Source organism: Carettochelys insculpta, chromosome 28, assembly GCF_033958435.1.
Source record: "Carettochelys insculpta isolate YL-2023 chromosome 28, ASM3395843v1, whole genome shotgun sequence".
Taxonomy (NCBI): domain Eukaryota; kingdom Metazoa; phylum Chordata; order Testudines; family Carettochelyidae; genus Carettochelys; species Carettochelys insculpta.
Window position 1 is genome coordinate 16,749,194 of NC_134164.1, and position 25,023 is coordinate 16,774,216.

General features: G+C 50.1%; 1 protein-coding gene across 4 annotated transcripts in view; it reads left to right on the forward strand.

Moving 5' to 3' along the window:
* The window catches only part of ARHGAP27 (Rho GTPase activating protein 27), an 81,392-nt gene that overhangs the window by 28,483 nt on the left and 27,886 nt on the right, over positions 1–25,023 (forward strand). The window contains exon 1 of one of the 4 annotated variants that reach the window (XM_074978863.1): positions 17,459–17,547. The exons of 2 other annotated variants lie outside the window; for them this stretch is intronic. Coding sequence is in view for 1 of the 2 variants with exons in the window: in XM_074978861.1 (XP_074834962.1) it covers positions 24,434–24,505 (72 nt within the window). In the remaining variant the exon portion in view is untranslated. Of the gene's footprint in view, positions 1–17,458; positions 17,548–24,398; positions 24,506–25,023 lie in introns of those variants that run through there. One more of the 4 variants, XM_074978861.1, reaches the window with a different exon arrangement.

The following is a 25,023-nucleotide window of genomic DNA, read 5'->3' on the forward strand; positions in this document are numbered from 1 at the left end:
AAGGCTAGTTGTGCCATATTCACTCTGTCTAGTTACACTGGTGCCTGCTATTTCCCAGGGCAATTCCACACCACACTCCTTTCTGCAGACAAGTATGTCCTTTTGTGCTTTATTATGTCTTCCTTCGGTTTCTATGCATAACACATAGCCAGTAGCACCCGTCCCTGGCCGGACACGGACGTTGCCACGGCACATCTACCACTCCTGGCTCTGATGTAGCTAATGTGCTAAATATCCCTGAGCAGGGAATGACCCTCCAGCTATTGTGTAAACATAGTTTATAATCCCCCCACCCCCTGAAACCACACTGTTCTCCAACTTCGCACAACCACGCCTCCACACAGCTGCCACAAGCAACAGTATCTTGGAAGCAAAGGCCCTCTTGCAGGTCTTCCCTGGCCTTGCCCTACGCATTAAGGGCCGGCTATTACTGTGCAAGTGCTCTATCTCTGCTCTGTTACAGCTGCGGAGAGAGGTGTTGTTCAGATGGGTGGGTCTCAAGCAATGTTCCCTGTAAACTGTGCAATTCTGTAGCCACTCCGGAGAGATTCCAGTGCTGCCCAGCTGTTTAGCAGAACACCCACGGCTTGGGCTTTGTGTTTCTACTGGTGGTGCACATCCAGGCAGGCCTTGGTGCACATAACGAAATGTATTCTGCACATGGATGGAACACTTGTCCCGAGCCACTTAGCAATTTCTGTGACAAAGCCAGTTTCTAAACTCCTACAGGGTTTGCAGGGGAGCCGTCGCTCTGGTGTAACTGATTCCAAAGCCTTAAGGTGAGCTCTCTGGGGCTGGCTGTGGCCTTCTGGAGGCTCAGAGGCCCCCCACCCCTCCCTTCTGGGTACAAACAGAAGGGAAGTGGGAAGAGCTCGGTGTTGGGGCAGCCCCATGCGATGCATTCTGAGGCCTGGGCCTTGTGGAGCTGGCGAATATTTGTGCTGATGCTGCAGCAGCTGACTGCAGGGAACCCCAGACTGGGGCTGGGCTCTCTCACTGCGGCTGGGCTGCAGGAGAGGCTGTGCGGCCCAGCAGCAGAGGGGCTGTGGGGTGGCGATGCCCATGGATAAGCTGGTGCTTTTAGGCTGATTTTTCTATGGATTGTAGCTGAAAAGCCCCCATTACTGCCCTCTGATGCCTGCTCCCCGGGCCTCAGGTCAGACCCAGGCCACCTCTCTCCTCTCCCAGCCCATCTCCTAAAGTAACCCTGGCCCTGGGCATGGGATCTGTTGGCCACTGCCCTGGCAGCCCATCAGTGAGACCTGACTGCTACTGTGCCTGATATCTCTGCCTGTCTCCCCGCTCTGCTTGTCTGGGGGGCTGCTACCTGCCCCAAGAGTATGTCTGCTGCTCCTCCTGGGAGCTGCCCTCTCCTGTGCTCCAGGGGAATCGCTTCCAGCACACCTTGCCAGTGGCCACTGAATGCATCCAGCTGGGCCCCAGAAGAACTCCCACTGCTTGGCTTCAGAGGGCAGAGACACCAGCCTGCAAGCATGGGAAAGCCTCCTGCCATGGCCAGCTCTCGCGACATGCTGCGAGCCTCAGAGTATTTGGCAGTGCTATTAAAGTCCCAGCTCCTGGCGCCATGTTAGCACATCAGACTCCCACCTTTCCACCAATGGTCTCAAGCAAGTTTCCAGCTTGGAAACGCGACTTGTGTGTAACCCTGATGGCTCAGAAATGGGAACCCAAACTCGACCATATTTTTAAAAGCATCTCCTGACTTTCAACCAAAGCTCAAGACGTGGGGCCCTGACCCGATTTCTCAGGGTTGGCCAAAATGCCTGAGTTCCATACAAACATGATACTATCATTTTCAATATTATTATTATTAACATCCCAGAGGGGAAGGATGTCCCAGTGGTCAGAGCACTAACCAAAGGCCCAGGAAACTTGGGATTACAGCTCTGCTCCCCATAAATCCTGTGTGATCCTGGGCCAGGCACTTCATAGTATCATAGGACTGGAAGGGACCTCAGGAGGTCATCCAGTCTAGCCTGCTTCATGCAGGATCAATCCCCACTAAGTCATCCCAGCCAGGACCTTGTCAAACCAGGACTTAAAAACCTCGAGGGATGGAGAATCCACCACCTCTCTAGGCAACGCATTCCAGTGCTTCACCACACTCCTAGTAAAGTAGTTTTTTCTCATATCCAACCTACACTTCTCCCTCTTTAACTGCAGACCATTACACCTCGTTCTGCCATCTGACACTACTGAGAACAGCTTCTCACCCTCCTCGTTAGAGCTCCCCTTCAGGAAGTTGAAGGCTGCTATTAAATCACCCCTCAGTCTTCTCTTCTGTAAACTAAACAAGCCCAGATCCCTCAGCCTCTCCTCATAGGTCTTGTGCGCCAGCCCCTTAATAATTTTTGTTGCCCTCCGCTGAACCTGATCCAGCAAATCCACACCCTTTTTATACTAGGGGGCCCAAAACTGGACATGATATTCCAGATGTGGCCTCACCAGTGCTGAACAGAGGGGAAAAACCACTTCTCTGGATGTGCTCAAAATGCTCCTCCTAATGCACACTCATATGCCGTTAGCCTTCTTGGCTACAAGGGCACACTGTTTACTCATATCCAGCCTTTCATCCACCATAACCCTTAGGTCCCTTTCCATTGTACTGCTGCTGAGCCAGTCGGTCTCAAATTTATAACAATGCTTGGGATTCTTCTGCCCCAGGTGCAAGACTCTACACTTCTCCTTGTTGAACCACATCAGATTTCTTTTGGCCCAATCTTCCAATTTATCCAGGTCACTCTGGATTCTATTTCTACCCTCCAACATACCGACCTCTCCCCCTAGTTTTGTGCAATCCAGTCCCCTATCCAGGTCGTTAATAAAGATGTTGAACAACACCAGCCCCAGAACCGAGCCTTGGGGTACTCCACTTGAAACTGACCACTATCTAGATATTGAGCCATTGCCCACTACCCATTGGGCCCGACCGCCAAGCCAGCTTTCTATCCATCTTATAGTCCAAGGATCCAATCCATATTTCCTTAACTTATGGACAAGAATGTTGAGGAAGACCGTATCAAGAGCTTTGCTGAAGTCAAGGTATATCACGTCCACTGACTTCCACATGTCCACAGAACCTGTTACCTCATCATAGAAGCTAATCAGAGTGGTCAGGCAGGACTTGCCTTTGGTGAATCCGTGTTGGCTACTTTGGATCACTTTCCACTCTTCCAAGTGCTCCAAAATGGATTCTTTGGGGATCCCCTCCATTATTTTCCCAGGGACTGAGGTAAAGCTGACTGGTCTGTAGTTCCCTGGATTGTCCTTCTTTCCTTTTTTAAAGATGGGCACTACGTTTGCCTTTTTCCACTCATCCGGCACCTCTCCTGACCTCCAAGAGTCTTCAAAGATAATGGCCAAAGCCTTGGTAATGACATCTGCCAATTCCCTCAGTACCCTTGGGTGGATTAAATCCAGACCCATGGCTTTGTGTATATCTAGTTTTCTAGATAGCGCATTACTTGTTCCTTCCCCACAAATGGCTGCCCTCCACCTTCCCATACTGCATTGTCTAGCACCGTACTGTGGGAGTTGATTCTGTTCGTGAAGACTGAGGCAAAAAAAGCATTGAGTACTTCAGCTTTCCTTACATCATCTGTCACTAGGTTATCTCTCTCTCATCCAGTAACAGCCCCACACCTTCTCTGATAACCCACTTATTGTTAACGTGCCTGTAAGCCACTCTGTGCCTCAGGTTCCTAACTGTACAATGGGGATAACAGCCCTGTCTGCTGGGGTGTATTAAGAGATGTGTTGTGTGTAAGAGGTGGGAAGTAAATGTCCTGCTCTCCTTGGCACAGGAGTGGCCTCAGCTGGACCCTGTGTCCCAGTGTTATGCTTATAAGAAGCACACACGGGATCTTGTCAAAGGGATAATGCAAGAACATCGCATTTATTGAGAATACAGTATCATGATATTATACGCACATAATATACTTAGTTTACACACACACACACCCCATCTTGTGGTTGCTTATAGTTACCCAAGGTTGCTCACTCTAGTCCATTGGCCAGATGGATTAGATGTGAGTGTGGAGCCGGGTTCTGTTTATCTGGATCTATGCTCTGATGCTGACAAGACAAGAAGAGGAACCCAACTCTGTAGTGGTGACACATCTTCTATAGTGTTTAGTCCACAGTCCTGCTTCTGTCCGACTGCCCCAGGCACTATGAGTCACCAGTCAGTGGCAGATGGGTTTGATCCTTTCCCACTGCCCAGGTTTCTGTGTGACTCATCATCTAGAGATGAGACTTAATCTTCTTCCCCAGGTGGGTCACTGCTGTAGAGTCCAGTTCTCATTGTTCTTCAACCACCAAGTCTTTGTTGTCCAGACAGTCTGGCTCTAGAGGGTAACTCTCTAAGCATCTGCATTCACATATCCAGGTGGATGCAATACACCCCCATCCTCACACAGAGACAGCACAAGGTTTACAGGCTAGTACAGAAGTGCATATCCCTTAAAATGGTGTCTTAGGTACAATATGGAGTTAGATACAAAGTGGTACAAAGCTTTTATTAAAAGATAAAGGATAATACAGGGAAATACTAAGATACATAGTAAAGCAAAGGTTCTATTAAAATATACCTATCTATTTAGGGTTGCTACACAAGGGTAAGTTCCACACCTCAGGAGAGACACTGAGAAACTGGAGAGAGTTCAGAAGAAAGGAACACAAGTGATCGCAGGCTCAGAAAACCAGAGGTTACAACTGGGCATGTTTTCTCCCAACAAAAGACAATTGAGGGGGACCTCATAACAGTCTGCAGGAGGGTCTGAGGGCAAAGCAGTGGTCTGGCTGGTCCTATACTCTGTGGTGCTGGGTGCTGAGTATGACTATCCCTGCCCTCAGGAGTTTATAATCTGATTTCAGAGAAGAGCAGGAGGGGCAAATGACTCAGGGAGGTTGTGGGCGGGGGGGATAAGCAACTTGCCCAAGGCCACTCAGGAGGTCCGTGGCAGAGCTGAGACTGGGAGCCAGCACTCTTGCCTCCCAGGCTGTCGCCCTACCCCCTGGACCTCATCAGTCAAGGCTGGTTAATTCCTGTAATCACCCCACTGACTGCACTCTGGTGCAAAGGCTCCAGGTGTGCCGCATGCAGAGCTATAAATAGCAGCAGGAGTGGTATGTGCCGCATGCCAGAGCCTCGCCCCGCCAAGATGATGGGCTGCTGCAGACCTGGCAGCAACCCAGAGCCAGCAAGCCAGCCTCCTTCCACACTACCCACGGAGCACAGAGCAGCATCCTTGGCCCCCTGTGGTGCTAGGGAGAGACCCACTCAGCCATTCCACTCACCCGAGAGCTGGGGCACTACTTTTAACTGTGGGACCTGTGTGAAGGCTCCATAGCATGGCCCCTGTGTGAGCAACTGGAAAGCTGGACTCTCATGGATGCCCCCTCTCAGCCGGTGTGGGTGAACTGCATGAGCGCTCTGCAGAGCCTGTTTCATGTGCAGGCGGAGGGGCCTCAACCTGCTACCTGAGGCCTCCTCAATATGCTGTAAAAACTCCAAGCCCAGGGCCAAGGGGTAACCTGGTGTCTGTCACTGTGTGGGGAGAGGGGGCTACAGGTCAGATTGGCAGCACGCCTGGGTGAGGGGTCACTATCCAGGTTTGTTCAGGTGTATCTCACGTCATCGTTTCCCGGTCCCTTCATGCCGTCTGGTCTCTGCCTACGGCACGCTCTTGTCTAGCATCGAGGCTCCTTTCAGTTGCTGTGGGCTAGGTGGGAGTACTGGCTCTCTGGTGGCCTGGGACCTACAGTGTGTAATGTTACAGGTTTTCTGGGGGCACTGCTGAGATGGTGAGATTAGGCCAGATTGCTCAGAGACAGGGCTACTTCCAGCCCAAGACTGAGGGTCCTCCCATATAAGGCACCAACCCAGTCACATCATGGCACTTCTATTGCCATGAAGGCCAGCAAGAAGTCACACAAGCAATTCCCTTGTGCCACAACCAGTCCCCTCCTTACACAGATGAGACATTACAAAAACCACTCTCACCAAATCCAAACAGGTTCTTCCATCCCAAAAGACTAGCCGCATTCCCAGCTCAATGTATACCTTGGCGCTTACCCAAAAGAGTGTGTTGGGCCAGTCCTTTAGAATCTAAAATCTAAAGGTTTAGTAAGGAAAAAGAAAGAAAAAGTCAGTTGAGAGTAAAATATTCAAGCAAATTACATTACATAAGCCCAATGCAAAATCAACTCTGCCATGAAGTCTGTGGGGGTTCCATGCCAGTCCCAAGCGTGGATAAAGGAGAAAGGTTGATAAGATCACAGGAGAGATGATCGAAAATGGCAGAGAAAGTATGATTCAGAGACTACACTGACTATGTAATATAGCATGGAAAGAAGGGAAGGCACCTAAGGAATGGACAAGATCCATGATAGTGACAATACAGAAGAAAGGAAGTGCATTGGAGTGCAAGAACTACAAAACAATTGCCCTAATGAATCATCTACATAAGGTCCCGATGATGATACTGATGGAGAGACTGAGATTGAAGATAGAACATCTAGCAGATGAGCAACTGGGATTAAGGAAAGATAGAAGTACCATACAGCAGATATTGGCACTAAGATTAATAGCAGAGAAAGTTTAATAAAAGAACATCTACTATTATTTCATCGATTTTCAGAAAGCATTTGACAGTATAGATCACAAAGTGACTTGGGCGGCATTGGCATCATACAGAGTGGATAGCAGACTGATATGGTTGTTGAAGGATATCAACGACAATGCAGAGGCAGCGGTGAAAACTTGCAGAGAGTTGGGAAGTTGGTTTGGAACGAATAGAGATACAAGACAAGGAGATCCGATATCACAGAGTACCTTCGTCACAAACCTAGAGAGAGTGAGAGACAAGATCAAGGAAGAGGTAGAAGGGATATGTCTGTATGGGATGAGAATAAACAACTTGAGGTTTGCAGATGATATCATTATCATTGAGGAAGATGAAGAGAAGCTAGTGAGAATGGTGCAGGTGCTAAATGAGGAAGGAAAGCTGTATGGACTGATTATGAACATCGATAAACCAAAGACAATGGTATTTGTAGATAAGGAAATAGGAAGGAAGAGCCAGGTAGACAGGATCGAACTAGAGAACACAGAGAAGTTCATGCATCTGCGGAGCAACATAACATATAATCAAGACTGTAAGAAGGAAATAACGACTAGAATAGCAAAAGCAAGTGTGAGTTTGAAGGCGATGTATAAGATCTGGAAAAGCAAAATGATTACTTTAGGAATGAAGCTGAACGTCTTGAAAATGTGTGTATTGAGCAGCTTGTGGTATGGATGTGAGAGATGGGTGATAATGAAAGATTCCAAGAGAAGAATATTGGCGTTTGAGAGGAGTTGTTATAGAAAGAGCCTGAAAATAGGATGGATGCAGAAGGTCGCCAGTGAGGAATTCTATAGGAAGATACAGCCAAAAGAGAACCTACTACAGAAATAACAGAGAAAGCCGTGCTAGTCTATATACTATCAAAACAAAAAAACAGTAAAGTAGCACTTTAAAGACTAACAAAATAATTTATTAGGTGAGCTTTTGTGGGACAGACCCACTTCTTCAGACCATAGCCGTACCAGAACAGACTCAATATTTAAGGCACAGAGAACCAAAAATAGTAATCAAGGTTGACAAATCAGAAAAAAAATTATCAAGGTGAGCAAATCAGAGAGTAGAGGTGTGGGGGGGGGTGTCAAGAATTAGATTGAGCCAAGTATGCAAAAGACCCCCTATAATGACCAAAAAAATTCGCATCCCGGTTCAAACCACCTATTAATGTGTCAAATTTGAATATGAAAGAGAGTTCAGCAGCCTCTCTTTCAAGACTGTTGTGAAAATTCTTCTTCAGTAAGACGCAGACTTTTAAGTCATTAACAGAATGGCCCACTCCATTAAAATATTGGCTGACCGGTTTGTGGATCAGGAGTGTTTTTATGTCTGTTTTGTGCCCATTAACTCTTTGTCTAAGAGTTTGAAGTCTGTCCAATATACAAGGCATCTGGGCATTGTTGTCACATGATGGCATATATGATGTTAGTTGAAGAACATGAGAATGTGCCCGTGATTCTATGACTAACCTGGTTAGGTCCAGTAATGGTATCTCCAGAAAAGATATGTGGACAAACCTGGCAGCAGGCTTTGTTGCAAGGAAAAGTTCCAGGACTGGTGTTCCTGCAGTATAGACTGTGGCTGTTGGTGAGAATCCTCATAAGGTTGGGAGGTTGTCTATAGGAGAGAACAGACCTGGCACCTAGGGCCTTCTGGAGTGTGGCATCCTGATTAAGGGTAGGTTATAGGTCTTTAATAATGCGTTGCAGTGGTTTAAGTTGGGGGATGTAGGTAATGACCAGTGGTGTTCTGTTCTTGGCTTTTTTGGACCTATCTTGGAGTAGCTGGTCGCTGGGTATTCGTCTGGCCCTGTCGATTTGTTTTTTTTATTTCTCCTGGTGGGTAATTCAAGTGTATGAATATTTGGTAAAGGTCTTCTAGTTTTTGGTCTCTGTCAGTAGGATCAGAGCAAATGTGATTGTACCTAAGGGCTTGACTGTAAACAATGGATCTAGTTGTGTGTGCAGGATGGAAACTAGACGCGTGTAGGTAAGTATAGCGATCAGTGGGCTTCTGGTAGAGTGTGGTACCGGTCAGACCATCCTTGATTTGTACTGTAGTATCCAGCAACTTATGTTTCAATTACTCCATGCGAGAGAGACATTTCCTGGACACTACTAGCTAGCTAGTCTACAGAAACTAAGCCAGTCCACACTTGACAGGGAAAGAAGGAAGGAAATAGTAAGGGAGACATCAGACACCAATGGATGCTGAGCCCATGGTGGTTGTTGTTGATGAATGCAAAATCCTTGGTGCAGGCTTGTAGCAGAGTTGGAATAAACCGCTGTGCTAAAAGTCTCAGGAACACATCTTTGTTTGGATGGTCATGGTTCCTTCTGGGCCCAGTTCATAGCAAAGATGCTCCTGAAACTAAGAGATGGAATGAAGGCAATGGAGGAACTTCTAAGCAGGGCCATCTTGCGGGGTGGGCTGGGGCAACCCCCTCAGTGCCTTAGGTGTGGGGTCCTAAGTTACCCCCTCCCCTGTGCTGCAGGCTCCGCCCCTTCCCTGTTCATCTTTCCCGTCCCACCTCCTGACTCTCTCCCCAACCAGCCTAGGCAAGATGATAGAAGGCAGCAGCAGCAGGGGGTTACCTCCGTCTGCCACACTCACCACACAGCACTTGCACGCAATAGTCTGCTCTGCCTCCCTCCCAGCCCACTGAGCTCCACTGCACTGCAGTGGTGGGGAGAGGGGTAGCCGTGGGCCAGGAGGCTGTGGCGGAGTGGAGCAGGGTGCTACTTGCGTTATGTGGTAAGTGCAGGGAAACGGGGGCAAAAGAAGGTGACCCCCTGCTGCTATCATCACCTGCCAGGTTTGCCAACCCACAGAAATTTCATTTACAGACAAAATGGGAAAAATTTACAGACAGACAAATTTTTTTACGGACATAATTTTATACTCTATAAAGACAACATAAATGGCCAAAAGTAAAAAGTAATCACTGTCATTCGTACAGCACATGAACAATATGCTACTTAACTCACTTTCATTTAGTTAGTCATGTTGCCAACGTGCTGATACTAACTTGGCAGGATAACATAGATGATAACATGTACATGTCACCTCAGGAAGGGATTCACAGAGAAAATTTCTTGATGCCTTAAATGACTGCTTCTTGGAGCAGCTGGTACAGGAACCCACAAGGGGAGAGGCAATTCTTGATTTAGTACTGAGTGGAACACAGGATCTGGCCCATGAGGTAACTATTACAGGACCGCTTGGAAATAGTGACCATAACATAATAACATTTAATATTCCTGTATTGGGAAGAACACCGCAACAGTCCAATACTCTGGTATTTAATTTCAAAAAGGGGAATTACACAAAAATGAGGAGGTTAGTTAAGCAGAAATTAAAAGGTAGAGTAACTAGAGTAAAATCCCTGCAAGCTGCGTGGAAACTTTTCAAAGATACCATATTAGAGGCCCAACTTAAATGTATACCCCAAATTTAAAACACAGTAAGAGACCTAAAAAAGAGCCACCATGGCTTAACAACCATGTAAAAGAGGCAGTGAGAGATAAAAAGGCATCTTTTAAAAAGTGGAAGTCACATCCTAGTGATCAAATTAGAAAGGAACATAAACACTGCCAAATTAAATGTAAAAATGCAATAAGAAAAGCCAAAAAAGATTTTGAGGAACAGTTTGCCATAAATTCAAAAAACAAGAGTAAAATGTTTTTTAAGTACATTAGAAGCAGGAAGCCTGCTAAAAAAGCAGTGGGGCCTCTGGACGATAGAGACATAAAAGGAGCAATCAAGGAAGATAATGCCATTGCGGAAAAACTAGATGATTTCTTTGCTTCAGTCTTCATGGCTGAGGATGTGAGAGAGATTCCCAAATCTGAGCCGTCCTTTACAGGTGACAAATCTGAGGAACTCTCCCAGACTGAAGTGTCATTAGAGGAGGTTTTGGAACTAAATGATAAGCTAAACAGTCACAAGTCTCCGGGACTGGATGGTATTCATGCAAGGGTTCTGAAAAAACTCAAATGTGAAATTGCAGAACTATTAACGGTGGTTTGTAACCTATCCTTTAAATCAGCTTCAGTACCCAATGATTGGAAGACAGCTAATATAACATCAACATTTAAAAAGGGCTCTAAAGGAGACCCTAGCAATTATAGACCGGTAAGTCTAATGTCAGTACTGGGCAAATTAGTGGAAACAATAGTACAGAATAAAATTGTCAGACATGTAGACAAACATGATTTGTTGAGCAAAAGTCAACATGGTTTCTGTAAAGGGAAGTTGTGTCTTACTAATGTATTAGGGTTCTTTGAAGGGGTTAACAAGAATGCGGACAGGGGGGACCCAGTAGACGTAGTTTACTTAGCTTTCCAGAAAGCCTTTGACACGGTCCCTCACCAAAGGCTCTTATGTAAATTAGGTGGTCATGGGATAGGAGGAAAGATCCTTTCATGGATTGGGAACTGGTTAAAAGACAGGAAACAAGGGATAGGAATAAATGGTAAACTTTCACAATGGAAGGAGGTAACTAGTGGTGTTCCCCAAGGGTCAGTCCTGGGACCAATCTTGTTCAACTTATTCATCAATGATCTAGAGAAAGGGTAAGCAGTGAGGTGGCAAAGTTTGCAGATGACACCAAACTGTTCAGGATAGTCAAAAGCAAAGCAGACTGTGAAGAACTTCAAAAAGATCTCAGCAAACTGAGTGATTGGGCAGCAAAATGGCAAATGAAATTTAATGTGGGTAAGTGTAAGGTAATGCACATTGGGAAAAATAACCCCAATTATACATACAATATGATGGGGGCAAATTTAGCTACAACAGATCAGGAAAGGGATCTTGGAATTATAGTGGATAGTTCTCTGAAAACATCCACACAGTGTGCAGCGGCAGTCAGTAAAGCAAATAGGATGTTAGGAATAATTAAAAAAGGGATAGAAAATAAGACGAAGAATATCTTACTTCCCCTATATAAAACTATGGTACGCCCATATCTTGAGTACTGCATGCGGATGTGGTCTCCTCACCTCAGAAAAGATATATTGGCATTAGAAAAGGTTCAGAAAAGGGCAACTAAAATGATTAAGGGTTTGGAACGGGTCCCATATGGGGAAAGGCTAGAGAGACTGGGACTTTTCAGTCTAGAAAAGAGGAGACTGAGGGGCGATATGATAGAGGTATATAAAATCATGAATGGTGTGGAGAAAGTGAATACAGAAAAGTTATTTACTTTTTCCCATAATATAAGAACTAGAGGACACCAAATGAAATTAATGGGTAGCAGGTTCAAAACTAATAAAAGAAAGTTTTTCTTCACACAGTGCACAGTCAACCTGTGGAACTCCTTACCAGAGGATGCTGTGAAGGCCAGGACTCTAACAGAGTTTAAAAAAGAGCTCAACAAATATTTGGAGGTTAGGTCCATAGATGGCTAATAGCAAGGGGTAAGGTATGGTGCCTCGCCTTTTGTCCAAGGTGGGAGATGGATGGCAGGAGACAAATCGCTTGACCATTGTCTTCGGTTCACCTCCTCTGGGGCACCTGCCACTGGCTACAGTCGGCAGACAGGATACTGGGACAGATGGACCTTTGGTCTGACCCAGTATGGCCGTTCTTATGTTCTTATGTACGTGGATCACGTGATTCATGTAACATCACCTCAACCATTGAGTTAAATAAACAACTAAAACATCCAACTTCTGCTGCTCTGCAGTAAAATGGCTGAAGCAGCACAGAATAAAGTTAATTGCTATGGAATAATTGCCGTTTTTTGAAATTTTATTGCATTTTTATTAAATTTATGGACACCAATTTTTTTATGGACTTTATGGATACATCCAATTTCTGCTAATTTTTTATGGACTGTCTGTAAATGTACTGACAGTTGGCAAGCCTGCCGCCTGCTGTTATGCTTATAAGAAGCACACAGGATCTTTTTAGAGTGACAAGGCAAGAACGCTGCGTTTATGTAGAATTGTGGCAGATCAGTCTGCAGCCGACAGGTGTCTGGGGAAGGGGGACATTTTGGGCATTGGAGGAACCCCTTTCTGTTCCCCTGGTCAGTTCCCAGAGAGCGCAGTCCTGCAGGCTGCATAGGCAGCTGGGGCTGATCAGGGGAAGCCAGCATCAGGCTGGAGTGGAAGCACCTGGGACCAATGAAGTCCTTCCAGCTTTTCTATAAAAGGCTTTCCCCAGGCAGCAGCAGGGGAGTGGTATGGTGCCCAGAGAGAACAAGGCTGGAGGTGTGCAGACCAGACCAGACCAGACCAGACCAGACCAGACCAGACCAGACCAGACCAGACCAGACCAGACCAGACCAGACCAGACCAGACCAGACCAGACCAGCACTGGAGGAAGGTGGTGGTGGGTGAAAAGGCCAGGGAGAGAGAGCTGTCATGGGGTGGGGCAAAAAGCTCCACTGGCTCCGTCCATGCCTAGGGTCCCTGGGCCACAGCCCAGGGCAGTGGGTGGGACTGGACTCCCCCACACCACTCTCCCTGGTAGGACTGACCAACTGGGGTAGGACCGGAACAGCTTGAGGCAGGAGGAGGAAGAGAGAACCTGGCCCTACAGCCACTAGCAGCCACCACAAATTTGGACTGGCCTATGATGAACTTGGCTTAGTAGAGGGATACCCTTATCTTTGGGAAGCCCAAGGGCAACCAGGGGAGCCTCCCTGAGTCTCTGAGGCACACAAGGAGCTGCCTGGAAGTGCAGGACCCTTTAAGGACAGCACCATTATATTATATGTACATAATATACATCGTTTGCTCAGATGCACGCACGCATGCACACACCATCTTGTGGTTGCTTATAGTTACCTAAGGTTGCTCACTCCAATCCATTGGCCAGATGGATTAGAGTAGAGGAGTGTGGAGCCAGGTTCTGTTGATCCGGATCAATGCCCCCATGTTGACAAGATGAGAAGAGGAACCCAACCCTGTAGTGGTGCACACAACTTCTATAGTAACAGAGAGGAAGCTGTGCTAGTCTATACACTATCAAAACAAAAAGCAGTCAAGTAGCACTTTAAAGACTAGCAAAATAGTTTATTAGGTGAGCTTTCATGGGACAGACCCACTTCTTCAGACCAGAACAGACTCCATATTTAGGACAGAGAACCAAAAACAGTAAGCAAGGAGGGCAAATCAGAAAAAGATAATCAAGGTGAGCAAATCAGAGAGTGGAGGGGTTGGGGGAAAGGTCAAGAATTAGATTGAGCCAAGTATGCAGACGAGCCCCTATAGTGACTCAGAAAGTTCCCATCACGATTTAAACCATGTGTGAATGTGCCGAATTTGAATATAAAAGTCAGCTCATCCACTTCTCTTTCCAAAACGGTGCAATAATTCCTCTTCAGTAACACACATACCTTTAGCTCATGCTCAAAACTTTTCTGTTAGTCTATAAGGTGCCACAGGACCCTTCTTTGCTGTTACAGTCAATGGCAGTGAGTTTGATCCTTTCCCACTGCCCAGGTTTCTGTGTGACTCATCACCTACAGATGGGACGTAATCTTCATCTCTGGGTGGGTCACTGCTGCAGAGTCTAGTTCTTATTGTTCTTCAGCCACCAAGTCTTTGTTGTCCAGACAGGCTGGCTCCAGAGGGTAACTCTATAAGCATCCAAATTCACACTTCCAGGTGGCTGTCACACACACAGCCAGCACAAATGTTACAGGCTCTTACAAGCATAAAATGGAGTTTTAGGTACAATATGGAATCTGGTACAAAGCGTCTTATGAATATATAATAACCAATATAAAGGATAATACAAAGGTAGAAGGTAGTATAAAATAACAAATCTAAAGAGTAATACAAAAGATACAGGGTGATACCAAGGTACATAGTAATACAAAGTTCTATTAAAATATACCTAGCCATTTAGGGTTGCTACACTGCCTCCACCCTGCCCCAGATAATCCTCCCCCAAAAGCATGGGGCCTGAGGCAGCCTCCCCACTTTGTCCTATGAACAGGATGGCTCTGCCTGTAGGGCTTTTTTTACGTGGAGAGGATTCCATTGTTCTTTCCGTGTGAAAGTACCTCCCAAAATGGAGATTGTCACCAGTCTGTGCCTGACTCAATCCCTTTTTCAGGGCTGTACCCAGGGCCTATATGCTGGTCTGAAGGGTCACTAAGTTCCTTAGATGTGGATTGGCGCCACTGAAGGCCCACCGTCAGTTGATAGTCTCCAGGGGTAGCCGTGTTTGTGTGTGGCTTCACAAAAAACACAGACGATGTGGGTTTTACCTATGAAAGCTCATCAGTGAATACATAAAATTCTCTGTCTTTAAGGTGTTACAGGACTCCTCGGTGCTCTGGTTCACCGGACTAGAAACCCTCCTGCTGTAGGCTGCCACACCTCCTCTTGATGTCTCCCAGAAGCAAACATTTGAGATACAAGTACAGAGCTGAAGTACACTTCAAACACAGCAATGATACACACCCATGAGCAGCACAAACAGAGCGAGCGAATTGCCTGCTTTTGACAGATCCTTCCTTGGCCCACTTTAGAGTAGATTTGGTGCAAAGAGAGTAATGGATTTTCAGCCTGGTCACATCAGAATCCAGTAATATTGCACAGGGGTGAGAGCCGGTGAGCTGGGGGCTCCTTCTGGCCTTAAACCTACAGCCACAGAGCCATTTGGGCTCCTGACTTCCGTGATGTCAGGGACACTTGGTGCCTAGATGTCCCTGAGGCTGTGGGTCTGTGGCCCTGCAGGCTATGCCACCTTCAGGCCCTGCACCCAGGGGGCCCAGCTAAGGGCCTAGCAGAGCCAGCAGCAGAACTGTCTCTGTGCACAAGGGGCAGGAGGGAGGTGGGTGGGAGGCTGCACTCACAGCCGGGGCTGGGCTTTCAGAGGAGCCCAGCTGGCACCTGCTATTGCAAGTCTGCCCTTGGGGGTTGGAAGATGCATGGTAGGTGCCTGTACATGGGTGTGCTGTGTTCTGTGTGTGATGCAGACACTACAGCGTCTGTGACATCCGAGGCTGTGTTTGTTTTGAATGTTCCCAGCTGACGGGTTAAGGAAAGAACACACCCTATGTGGCAGCGCCCCAGCACTCTGGGGAACCCCTGAGGCAAGGCTGGGATAGGAAGTGCCTGCTTGCCGCAAGCAGGTAAAGGGGTGTCAGACCCACCAAGCACCTTTGCAATGGGGTAGACCTTTGCATGCAGCCTGGGAGTAGTTAATTCACCTGTATTTCAGGGAGTTGGGGCTGTGTTGAGCTGAGAGCAGGGTGTCAGTTCTTAGCTGCTGGGACCTTGGGCAAAGTCCTGTCCCTGCCCTGCTGGGAGTTCCTTGCCCTCGCCCTCTCCCAAGCCACACTGGCTCCCAGGCAGCGGGGTACAGTGGGCAGGCAGGCAGGGATATAGCAGGGGATCTCTGCAGGGCTGACAGCTGAATGGAGAGGGCAAGGCTGAGGCTGAGTTTGGTCCCTAGCAGCTCTCCCCTTAGGAAATGAGGCGCCCCATAACCCTCCCCCGGCACCAGCATCCCACCTGTGCTCTGCTGCATCTAGTCACAATTAACACATGTTGACAACCAGAAGGTCTTGGCCTCCCCTGCACTGACCCACATTCCGGCCGCAGCCATATTCTGCTGTATTGCCCCTTCACGTGGGTTTCCCTTGGCACCTGCCTGCTCCGCACTGTGCGCAGGTGTCACGTAAGGAAATGTGAAAACAGGACTCAGAGCCCGCAGCTAAGCTCTGCGGAACCTCAGGTTTGGGGGTTCCCCCCAGAGAACCCCTAGCGGGTCCCCATTTGCACCTCACCTTGGGAGCCCCAAGTCACTTCTGCAAAGCTTTGAGCCCCTGCAAGCCAGGTTGCACTTCACAGGAGAAGGCTTGGCATGAGGACCCAGACTCCACTAGCAGTGTGGCTGTGCTGAGACCCCCATTTGCAGGGACAGAGTCGTGTAATGCTCCCCACACAGGCTTGGGTGTGGGAACTAGTGATGCAGGGGATGCTGCAGCACCCTTGGGCTCCCGCTCTAATGCCCTGAATCCCAGCTGCCAGCCCTGCGTGCCTGGGGTCCCAGCTGCTGGCCCTGCACGCTGGGGGTTCTGCTGCCAGTCCTGCACATCTGGGGTCACAGCTGCCAGCCCCACGTACCAGAGTCCCAGGGGCTCAGCTGCTGGTCCTGCTGGCTGTGCATACCAGGGGCTCTGCTGCCAGTCCTGCACGCCAGGGGCTCTGCTGTCAGCCCCATGTAACAGGGTCTAGGCTGATGGCTGTGCACACCAGGGGCTCTGCTGCCATTCCCCCATGCCAGGGGCTCTGCTGCTGGCCCCACATGCCATAGTCTGGGCTGCCGGCCCTGCACACTGGGGGTTCTGCTGCCAGCCCCACACACTGCTGGCCATGCATACCGGGGGTTCTGCTGCCAGCCCCATGTGCCGGGGGTCCCAGCTGCCAGCCCCACATGCCAGGGTCTGGGCTGCTGGCCCCACACACTGGGGCTTTGCTTCTGACCTTAGCCCAGGGGGCAGAGTGTGCAGGAGGAGTAAGTGGGCTGGATTTCAGCACCCTACAGTGGGTCACTCCTCCATGTTAATGGGGTCACCAAAGCTGGCCTAGACTTGAAGAGGCTGTGGGCCAAGAGAGGGTTCAGGGGTCAGTCCCCTTCTCCTGGGGCCTTCTTTAATATTTGTTGTCAGAAGAGATATGTGCAAAGCCACCCCTTTGTGATTACTCAGAACCCTCCCTGCCAGCTGGGATGGGGCGAACAAAGGGTTAAACCCAAGGAGCCCTGACCCCTCCCTATGCAAATGAGGGCATGTGTCTTACCTGACCCAGGATGTGTGAGTAAGCGGAAGCCACTGTAAGTGGGATGGAGGGTGGTTGTGATCTTTTCACCTGTGCTGTGCAGGTGAGAGTCAGAGCTCTGAGCTGCTAGGAGCCTCCGCCAGATTCACTCGCCTTGGGTATGTAATAACAGGCCTCTTCTTACTGCTGCCCCATAGGAGAGCTTCTCAGAGTGGGGCACAGGTGCAGAGGCATTGGCTTTGTGTTGGCTATGGGGCTGCTGGGAAGTGAACAGTGTGGCACGCAGCAGGTGGCCTGGCGGGGTGTGTGCAGCTGGCTCCTGACTCATTTGCCCCCTTGGCCCAGGCTGGGCATGAAGGAAGCAGTGTTCTCCCTTCTCAGCTTCTCTGTAGCCTTGAAGGAGGAAGAGCAGCTGTGAGAAATGCCGGCCCGGCCCAGCCCGGCCCAGCCCAGCCCCTCTGCTGTCAGGCAGGCATGTCCAGGTGCCACACACTGGCCCTGCTGGGGCTGGAGTAGAGGTGCCCGGGTACACTGCTACACACTGGGACAGGCCTGTGGAAAGGGGAGGTGTGTTCCAGCCTAGCACCTGGGGATGTCACAAGCCACCACTCATTCTACGTATCGAAGGTGTAGCCGTGTTAGTCTGGATCTGTAACAGCAATGAAGGGTCCTGTGGCACCTTATAGACTAACAGAAAAGTTTTGAGCATGAGCTTTTGTGAGCACAGACTCGCTTCATATCTGATGAAGTGAGTCTGTGCTCACAAAAGCTCATGCTCAAAACTTTTCTGTTAGTCTGTAAGGTGCCACAGGACCCTTCATTGCTGTCGCTCATTCTAAGGGGCAATCCAGAATGCCTGGCCCAGTGGCAGAGCAGTAAGGGTTGAAATGCCCTCTTCCCTCTGGCTGTGTGTACTGCCAAAACAGTGGCTCTGCTGCTGAAAGCCCAGGATACAGGGATTTGTTCACTTAAAGGCATAGATGTAAGAACAGCTCTCTTGCATGTGTCCTTGTATGCACCCTGTTCCCATGTGTTGCACATTTTTTAATGGGTGGAAACTCAGCCTGATTCTCTTCTCTCATGCCTTGATGCGGTTGCAACAAAATGCTCTAAGGAGAATGCTGCTATTTAGGTGAGGGTCCCTCTGTCAGCCATATCGAGGGCTGGGAATGGGCGTTGCTGCCGGCTCAATAGTGGTAAGAGGAGACAGATCCAGATGTGGCTTTGTGCTCACTAAAAAGAGGCTCCCATAGTGGGGCTGAAGAAGGATCTGAGGCATCCAATGGAGCTCTGACTCTCAGCAGCAGCAGCCTGAGTCAAGGACATGTCAGGGACACTCACCAAGTGTGTCAAGTAGGTTCATCCAGTGGGCTTGGGAGCCCCCTGGTTGTTGCTTGTGTCCCCTGTGTGGTTCTATGTTAGCCGGAAGGCCAGGGGAACTCCGGGTTTGTTTGGAATCTAGATGTGGGATCTCAAAATGGCCCAGACCTGTTGGGGGCACCCAGCCTCCACAGCTGGCACCACAGTCACTGCGGGGGGGGGGGGGGGGGGACAGGGGCTGACTCACCTGCTAATTACAGTCCCCTGTTACCCAGCCTCCTGCACTTGCTGCTGCTTCTAGGAAAGGGGGTTGGAGAAGGCCCACTCCCATAACCTGGGAGGGGCCTTGGCAGTCTCAGGAACTGCAGGGAGGGTAACCAGCACTGGAGGAGAGAGGTAGCTCTGGAGCCACCCTGCCAGGAGAAGCAGCATGGGCTGCAGGGAAGGGGGACCCCTGGAGCCCCCATTTCCTCCAGGACCAGGTGGAGCAGCATCAGCCTGGCTGGAAGAGGTCCCTGGGCCCCCCCAGTCTGGAGGAGCAGTGACAGCAGAGGAAGGCAGACGTGTCTCACCCATGGCAGTAGTGAAAGGCCTGTGGCTCGAGTGGGGTTCGGGTTCACTGGGCTACTTGCCAGGGCCCTGTTTTCATGTCACCCCAAAACCTTCATGCTCTGGCTCCCTCCTGTAGAGCAGGCTGGGCACCGGGATGCTTTGCTGGGCTCAGGGAGCACCCCAGAGCCAACACCACCCTCTGCTAGTGGCTGTAGGGCCTGGTGCTTGCGGCTGGGCACCATGAGATTCAGGCACAAGCTGAGCAATTCTGCCTTTACCCAGGTCAGGGAAGCCGTCCCCCATGGGCTCAGTGGGGTCAGCTTGCATAGGAGGGAGGTTGGGGGGTTGGGCAGCAGGGCTCAGCTAGCGGGGCGTTTGGTACAATCCCCCCGGCGCTTGTCTCTTGGGAGTCCAGAGTCCAGTCAGATGACCCTGGCAGGGCTTGTGTGGAAAGCCTATGTGGCTCAACTGTTCTCGCCGGTCTCCCAGCTCACGGGCACAGCTCAGAGCAAAGAGCCGGGCTAGGGAACCAAGACCACGACACCCTTGTGAGAACACATGCTGCACCCCATGGGTGTGTACCAGCTCTGGACAGTCCCTGCACCCTGCTGGGTGCCACCTAGTCCTCTTGCTCCCCAACTCTGCTGCTCCATCTGCACTATAAAGGGCCCTGGGATCCAGCACACCACGGCCAGATCAGCCTTCTAAACTGGCTGCCAGGCCCGGGCCTGGGCCTGCCTTGTGAGAGCACCGCACCAAGCCCACATTGGCTGGCGTGAAGCTCCAACCGGCAGCTGCTCCTCCCCAGGTGAGGGGCTGTGGGGTGGCTGTGCTCTTGTGACTGTTTTATAGGGCCAAACGCAGAGCATATGTGACCAGGGGAAGTTTGGCTGGGAGTGGGGTGGGGGGGAGAGCACAGCTGTCCCCCTCCAGCATGAAAAGCCAGGCCCTGTTCCTTAGGGGGTGGCAGCACCGGGACCAGGCATTATCCTGGGTCACCTTTCCTGCTTCCCTCCAGCCCTGCCCACTGAGGCAGGCAGGGCTGTTTGTCCTAAGAGCTCCAGGCTCCTGGTTGTGCCTCCTCCCTGACTGGAGACAGCTGGGCCTTGCCGCAGGAGGGCTGAGTGCTCACAGCGGTAGCTGAAAGTGGTGTTTGCTGGGAGGGCTCAGCACTGCTTGGAAAACAGGCGCTGGGTGGCTGTGGTGGGCACTGGGAGTAGAGGCCCCTGCAATCTGTGGCTGTGTTGCCTTGGCTCGCCTTGTGCCTCGGCATGCAGTGGGGGAGCATGACCTCCCCAGGGGCCAGCGGGGGAGCTCCAGAGGGATTGCACAGTCCTTGGTTCCTGTGGCCAGGAGCACTGCAGAAAAGCGGGGAGAGTGCATACAGCATTCAGGGGCATGCAGTAAACAAGGCCTGGAGCTGCGTAGGGAATGAGGAGGCTAAGAAGAACTAACCGTTTACTCTCTAATCCACTGGGGCCTGAATGAGGTCAGAGTCCCATGGGGCAAAGAACCGTCTGGGATTAGGAACTGTACCCTGAAGAACATGAGCCCAAATTAAGGAAGCGCAGGTCACCTGAACTCTGGCATTTCCTGTCGTTGAAGCAACTGTGCAACTTGAACGTTGATTTCCCTTTGTACTCTAACCCGGCTATGTGTGGCTTCTTTGCAATTTCAGTGCCATACACTGTGCAGGAATAGAATGGTTTCAGATGCTTCTCAGGAAGTCTGGCTTGTCTGCAAGCATAGATCAGCTTTCCCATGCCTGCATCTTAAGTTCAGTTCATCTGCCATGCTCCTCACTGTACTGTGTGTTTGTAAAGTCTCTCCTGCAGCCAGGGATGGCTTTGGCTTAAATCTGGTTTCCCTGTCTTTGCTGCTTAGACCCAATGGCTGCTTCTGCTAATCCTGGCTGTCAGTGCTGTGATTCCGCATGCCAGCGAGACAATGCAGCGGCTCGGAAATCTGCATTCACAATTGCTGACAAAATGAGCCCTGTGCTGTCTGAACCTCTGAAGTGACCTGTGTATTTATGTGGCCTGACCCCAAGGACCTTGTGTGCTGCTTTTGCACTGATTCCTTACACACTGTGGGGAGCAAAACCTGTGAAACAGCTGTGGGATCATACCAAACCCTTAAAAAAATAGGCCTTAGCTGCCAGCCCTCTCTAAGGGGATTAAAATAGAAGATAAGAGTTTGAACCTTTTTTATCCGGCAACATCTGCAATTTGGTGTGATTTCAGTTAGCCGGACGACCACTCATCATGGGTGTGGCCAAGTTTCTCACAGTCCTGTAAAGTTTGTTTACAGCCACCAGTCCTGGCTGTCTGTATTCTGTGCTGTTATTTAGCTGTAATTTATCCCTCAATATCTCCTAAGTGCCTGCTAAGCAGTGGCAGTGTCTGTAATGTTGCTAGATGATATTGAAATTCTGTAGTTACCTGGCCCAGAATCAGCTCAACCCAAAAGCATGTGCCTAACCTGAAGCGTGAGCCCTCTTGAATGTAGCGGGGCTGTTCCTCTGCTTAACACTGTGCAGGTACTTAATATTGGGCTTGAGAAAAGTTCTGCAAAAGCGAGAACTTTCAGTCATGTGGGTTGTTCCATCCCCCACGTCATTTCCTACAGGGTCGTGTCCACATTCTTATTGGAATTTTTCTGCAGCTATTGTGCTCCCTAGGATTTACTTTGGAGCCTCGTGGGAGGAGCTGAATACATGGAACAACTAGTGAGGGGAAAAAACAGGAAAGGGGGACAGGTCAGAGGTTCGAAATGAGGGATGCAGAGGGGGTGGAGGTTAGGTTAGGTCCATCAATGGCTATTAGCCAGGATAGGAAGGGATGGAGTCCCTGGCTGATGTTTGCCAGTGGCTGGAAATGGGTGACAGGGGAGGGATCAGTTGATAATTATCTGTTCTGTTCACTCTCTGGGGCACCTGGCATTAGCTGCTGTCGGAAGACAGGACACTGGGCTAGATGGACTTTTGGTCTGACCCAGTGTGGCCATTTTTATGTAAGTGGTACAGGAGCCACTGCATGGTACAACAAGAAGTCCTGTGGCACCTTATAGACCAACAGATATTTTGGAGCATAAACTTTTGTGGGCAAAGAACTTTTCTCGAGCCCAATATTAAGCATCTGCACAGTGTTAAGCATGGGAACAGCCCCACTACATTCAAGAGGACTAGTGTTTCAGGTTAGGCACATGCTCTGGGGCTGGGCTGACTCAGGGCCAGGTAACCACAGTTCAGTATCATCTAACAGAATTACTGACACTTCTACTGCTTACTGGGCTCTGAGAAGACATGCAGGGATAAATTACAGCTTTGCCCATGAAAACTTTTGCTCCAAAATATCTGTTAGTCTGTAAGGTACCACAGGCCTTCTTGTTGTTTTTGAAGATAGACTAACTTGGCTCCCTGTCTGGTACTTGTCTCCATGGGACAGTGAGCCACCCGAGCTGTGTGGGTTACCCAGGTCTCCTGCTGGGGTGCTGTGCTCAGGGAGATGTGGCTTTCTGAAAGTCTGAGAGCTTTGCTGGCTCTTGAGAATCTGTTCAGCATTTTCAGCCAGTGGTTGCTCACTGCTAAAGCAGAGAGCGGGAGTGAAGTCACACCCTTGCATGGCCAGAGCCTCTCCAAGAGGTAATACTGTCTGGTTTCTCTTTAACCAAACAACCGCATTGAGGCTTTGTCTACACTTGGGAGTTTAAAAGGCAGCTGCGGCATGGCAGTGTGGTCACAGCACCAACACTGGGCAAGCTCTTCCAGGGCTCCAGCTAAACACCCTCCACAAGGGGAGCAGCTGACAGTGCTGGGAACCTGTTTACGCTGGTGTTTTACTATGATTTCACTTGATGTGTTTGGGGGGGGACGTATTTCTCACAATGGTGAGTGAAAAAGTTACCGTGTGGCAAGTGGCTGTGTAGACAGGCCGTTAGTTTCCAATGGGAACTTTGTTCACTGTAACCCGGCCTCCTGGTGCACAGAGCTAGGAGTGCAGTAGGTCCAGGCTCCAGGGAGATTGGCTAGTGTTCTGGCACAATCAGGAAGGGAGGTGAGCACTGCAGGTGTTCTGGGTACTGGTGAACTTCTGTGACCACATGCATTTCCAGGTGCTGGTGGATTCCCTCAGGAGGGCTGCCAGGAACAAGCTGCCACCCCTGTGGGAACCAGGACTGCAAAAGCTGGCCAACGCCACCCCTGTTTCTAACCCAGCCCCTAGGGCAGCTGCAACGCCATGAAGCGTTCAGGGGTAACTGCTCTGTGAATCTCCTCACACACAGTACTAGGGCCGCTCCTCACCAGACACAATGGCAGTGTGCACGCCCTGCCCTGCAGACCAGGCAGGGCTGTGTCTTTGGGCTGCAGGCTTGCTGCCACCCCTCTGCAGTTGGTTTGTCCATTGTAGCTGGATGTGTTGCTCCTCACAGGACCTAATGTTTAAGGAAGGGTTCATCTTTAATCCTGGCTGACAAAGCTTTCAAATTTGCAATTTATCTAAAACTTATTTTATTTATCTTTTATATTTTTCATGGTGCCCCTACATTACCCTTGCAGACCCCCAGGGATCCATGGACTCCAGGTTGGGCACCACTACTGTGGGGACTCCAGGCTGGATGCTGACCTTGATGGGCTGCATCTTCCCCTGCAGCTGAGCCAAGCCCCTTCGGGTGCTTTGTGGCCACGGTTTTTGCTCCGTTCTTTGCCAGTCCTTTGTGTGGTGTTCATCATCCCCTCCCTCCCTGGAGGTGGGAATTTAACTGCCTCCCCACCCTGAGACGAAAGCCTGAGTCCTGAGGACAGCAACCCTTTAAGGGAGGCTGAGGGCTGGTTCCTCCCCTCAGCTTGCCCTGGTCTAAGAAGTTCCTGCGCCCATCTTGGCCCCCCGCAAGGCGAGCGAGCGTTCTGCTGCCAGACTGCAAGACAGTGTCAACAAATAGCTAATTCTGCATCTCTTGAACTTTGTGTAACTACGGCAACCCTTCCGCCCCCAAACCCCAACAGGAAACCGATGAAAGGCTCAGGCCCATATCAGGACAGGTTTGGGGAAGTCTCTTTCTTCTCTCGATTGGCCTCTTGCTACGGTCCAGTTGCCTCTGCTCTGCTGCTGTGACACTCCTGCCTGCTGGAACACCCTGCTCGTGCCTCTCCGTGGGCCTGGGGCCCACCAGATGGCTTCCCGGGCCCCTAAAGCGCTGCCCAGGTCTCGGAACAGGGTCTTGCGTTTGTTCAGCTCGTCCCAGGTGCGGAAGTGTAATCCTCGCCAGCCGGGGAGAGTAACTGTTGTGTAGGGGCTGAGGGCTGGGCGCAGCATCCTGCTACTCAGGTGGGCATGGTGCCCTGGTGTGGGGCTCTGGGGGTCATGTTCAGGAAATGGCCCTAGGTCTGGGCCATGGGACTCGGGTGGCATAGCAGTGGGCTCAGCAACTAACCCCAGGTGCTGGTGTAGTTTGTCTCCACCACCGAATAGGGGGAGAAAGAAGAAGCAGGCAGCATGTTGGTAAATATAGCCAGCGGCACTGAGGCGGGCGCTGTGCAAATGGGGCCCAGAGAGAAGTATTGTCTGCGTTGTAAAATGAGCTTCAACTGGGCAGCTTCAGCCCAAGGTACAGAGCGCCAAGGGAGGAGGGGCGGGCAGCAGTGACTGCGGTGGGGTCCTGTCTGCTCAGGAGCTGCTCTGCCGGTGGGGAAATGAGGCAGCTGCCACGGGCTGCAGAGTTGCAGGTGGGTGACACTGAGCGCTGGATTGGTGACATTTGCA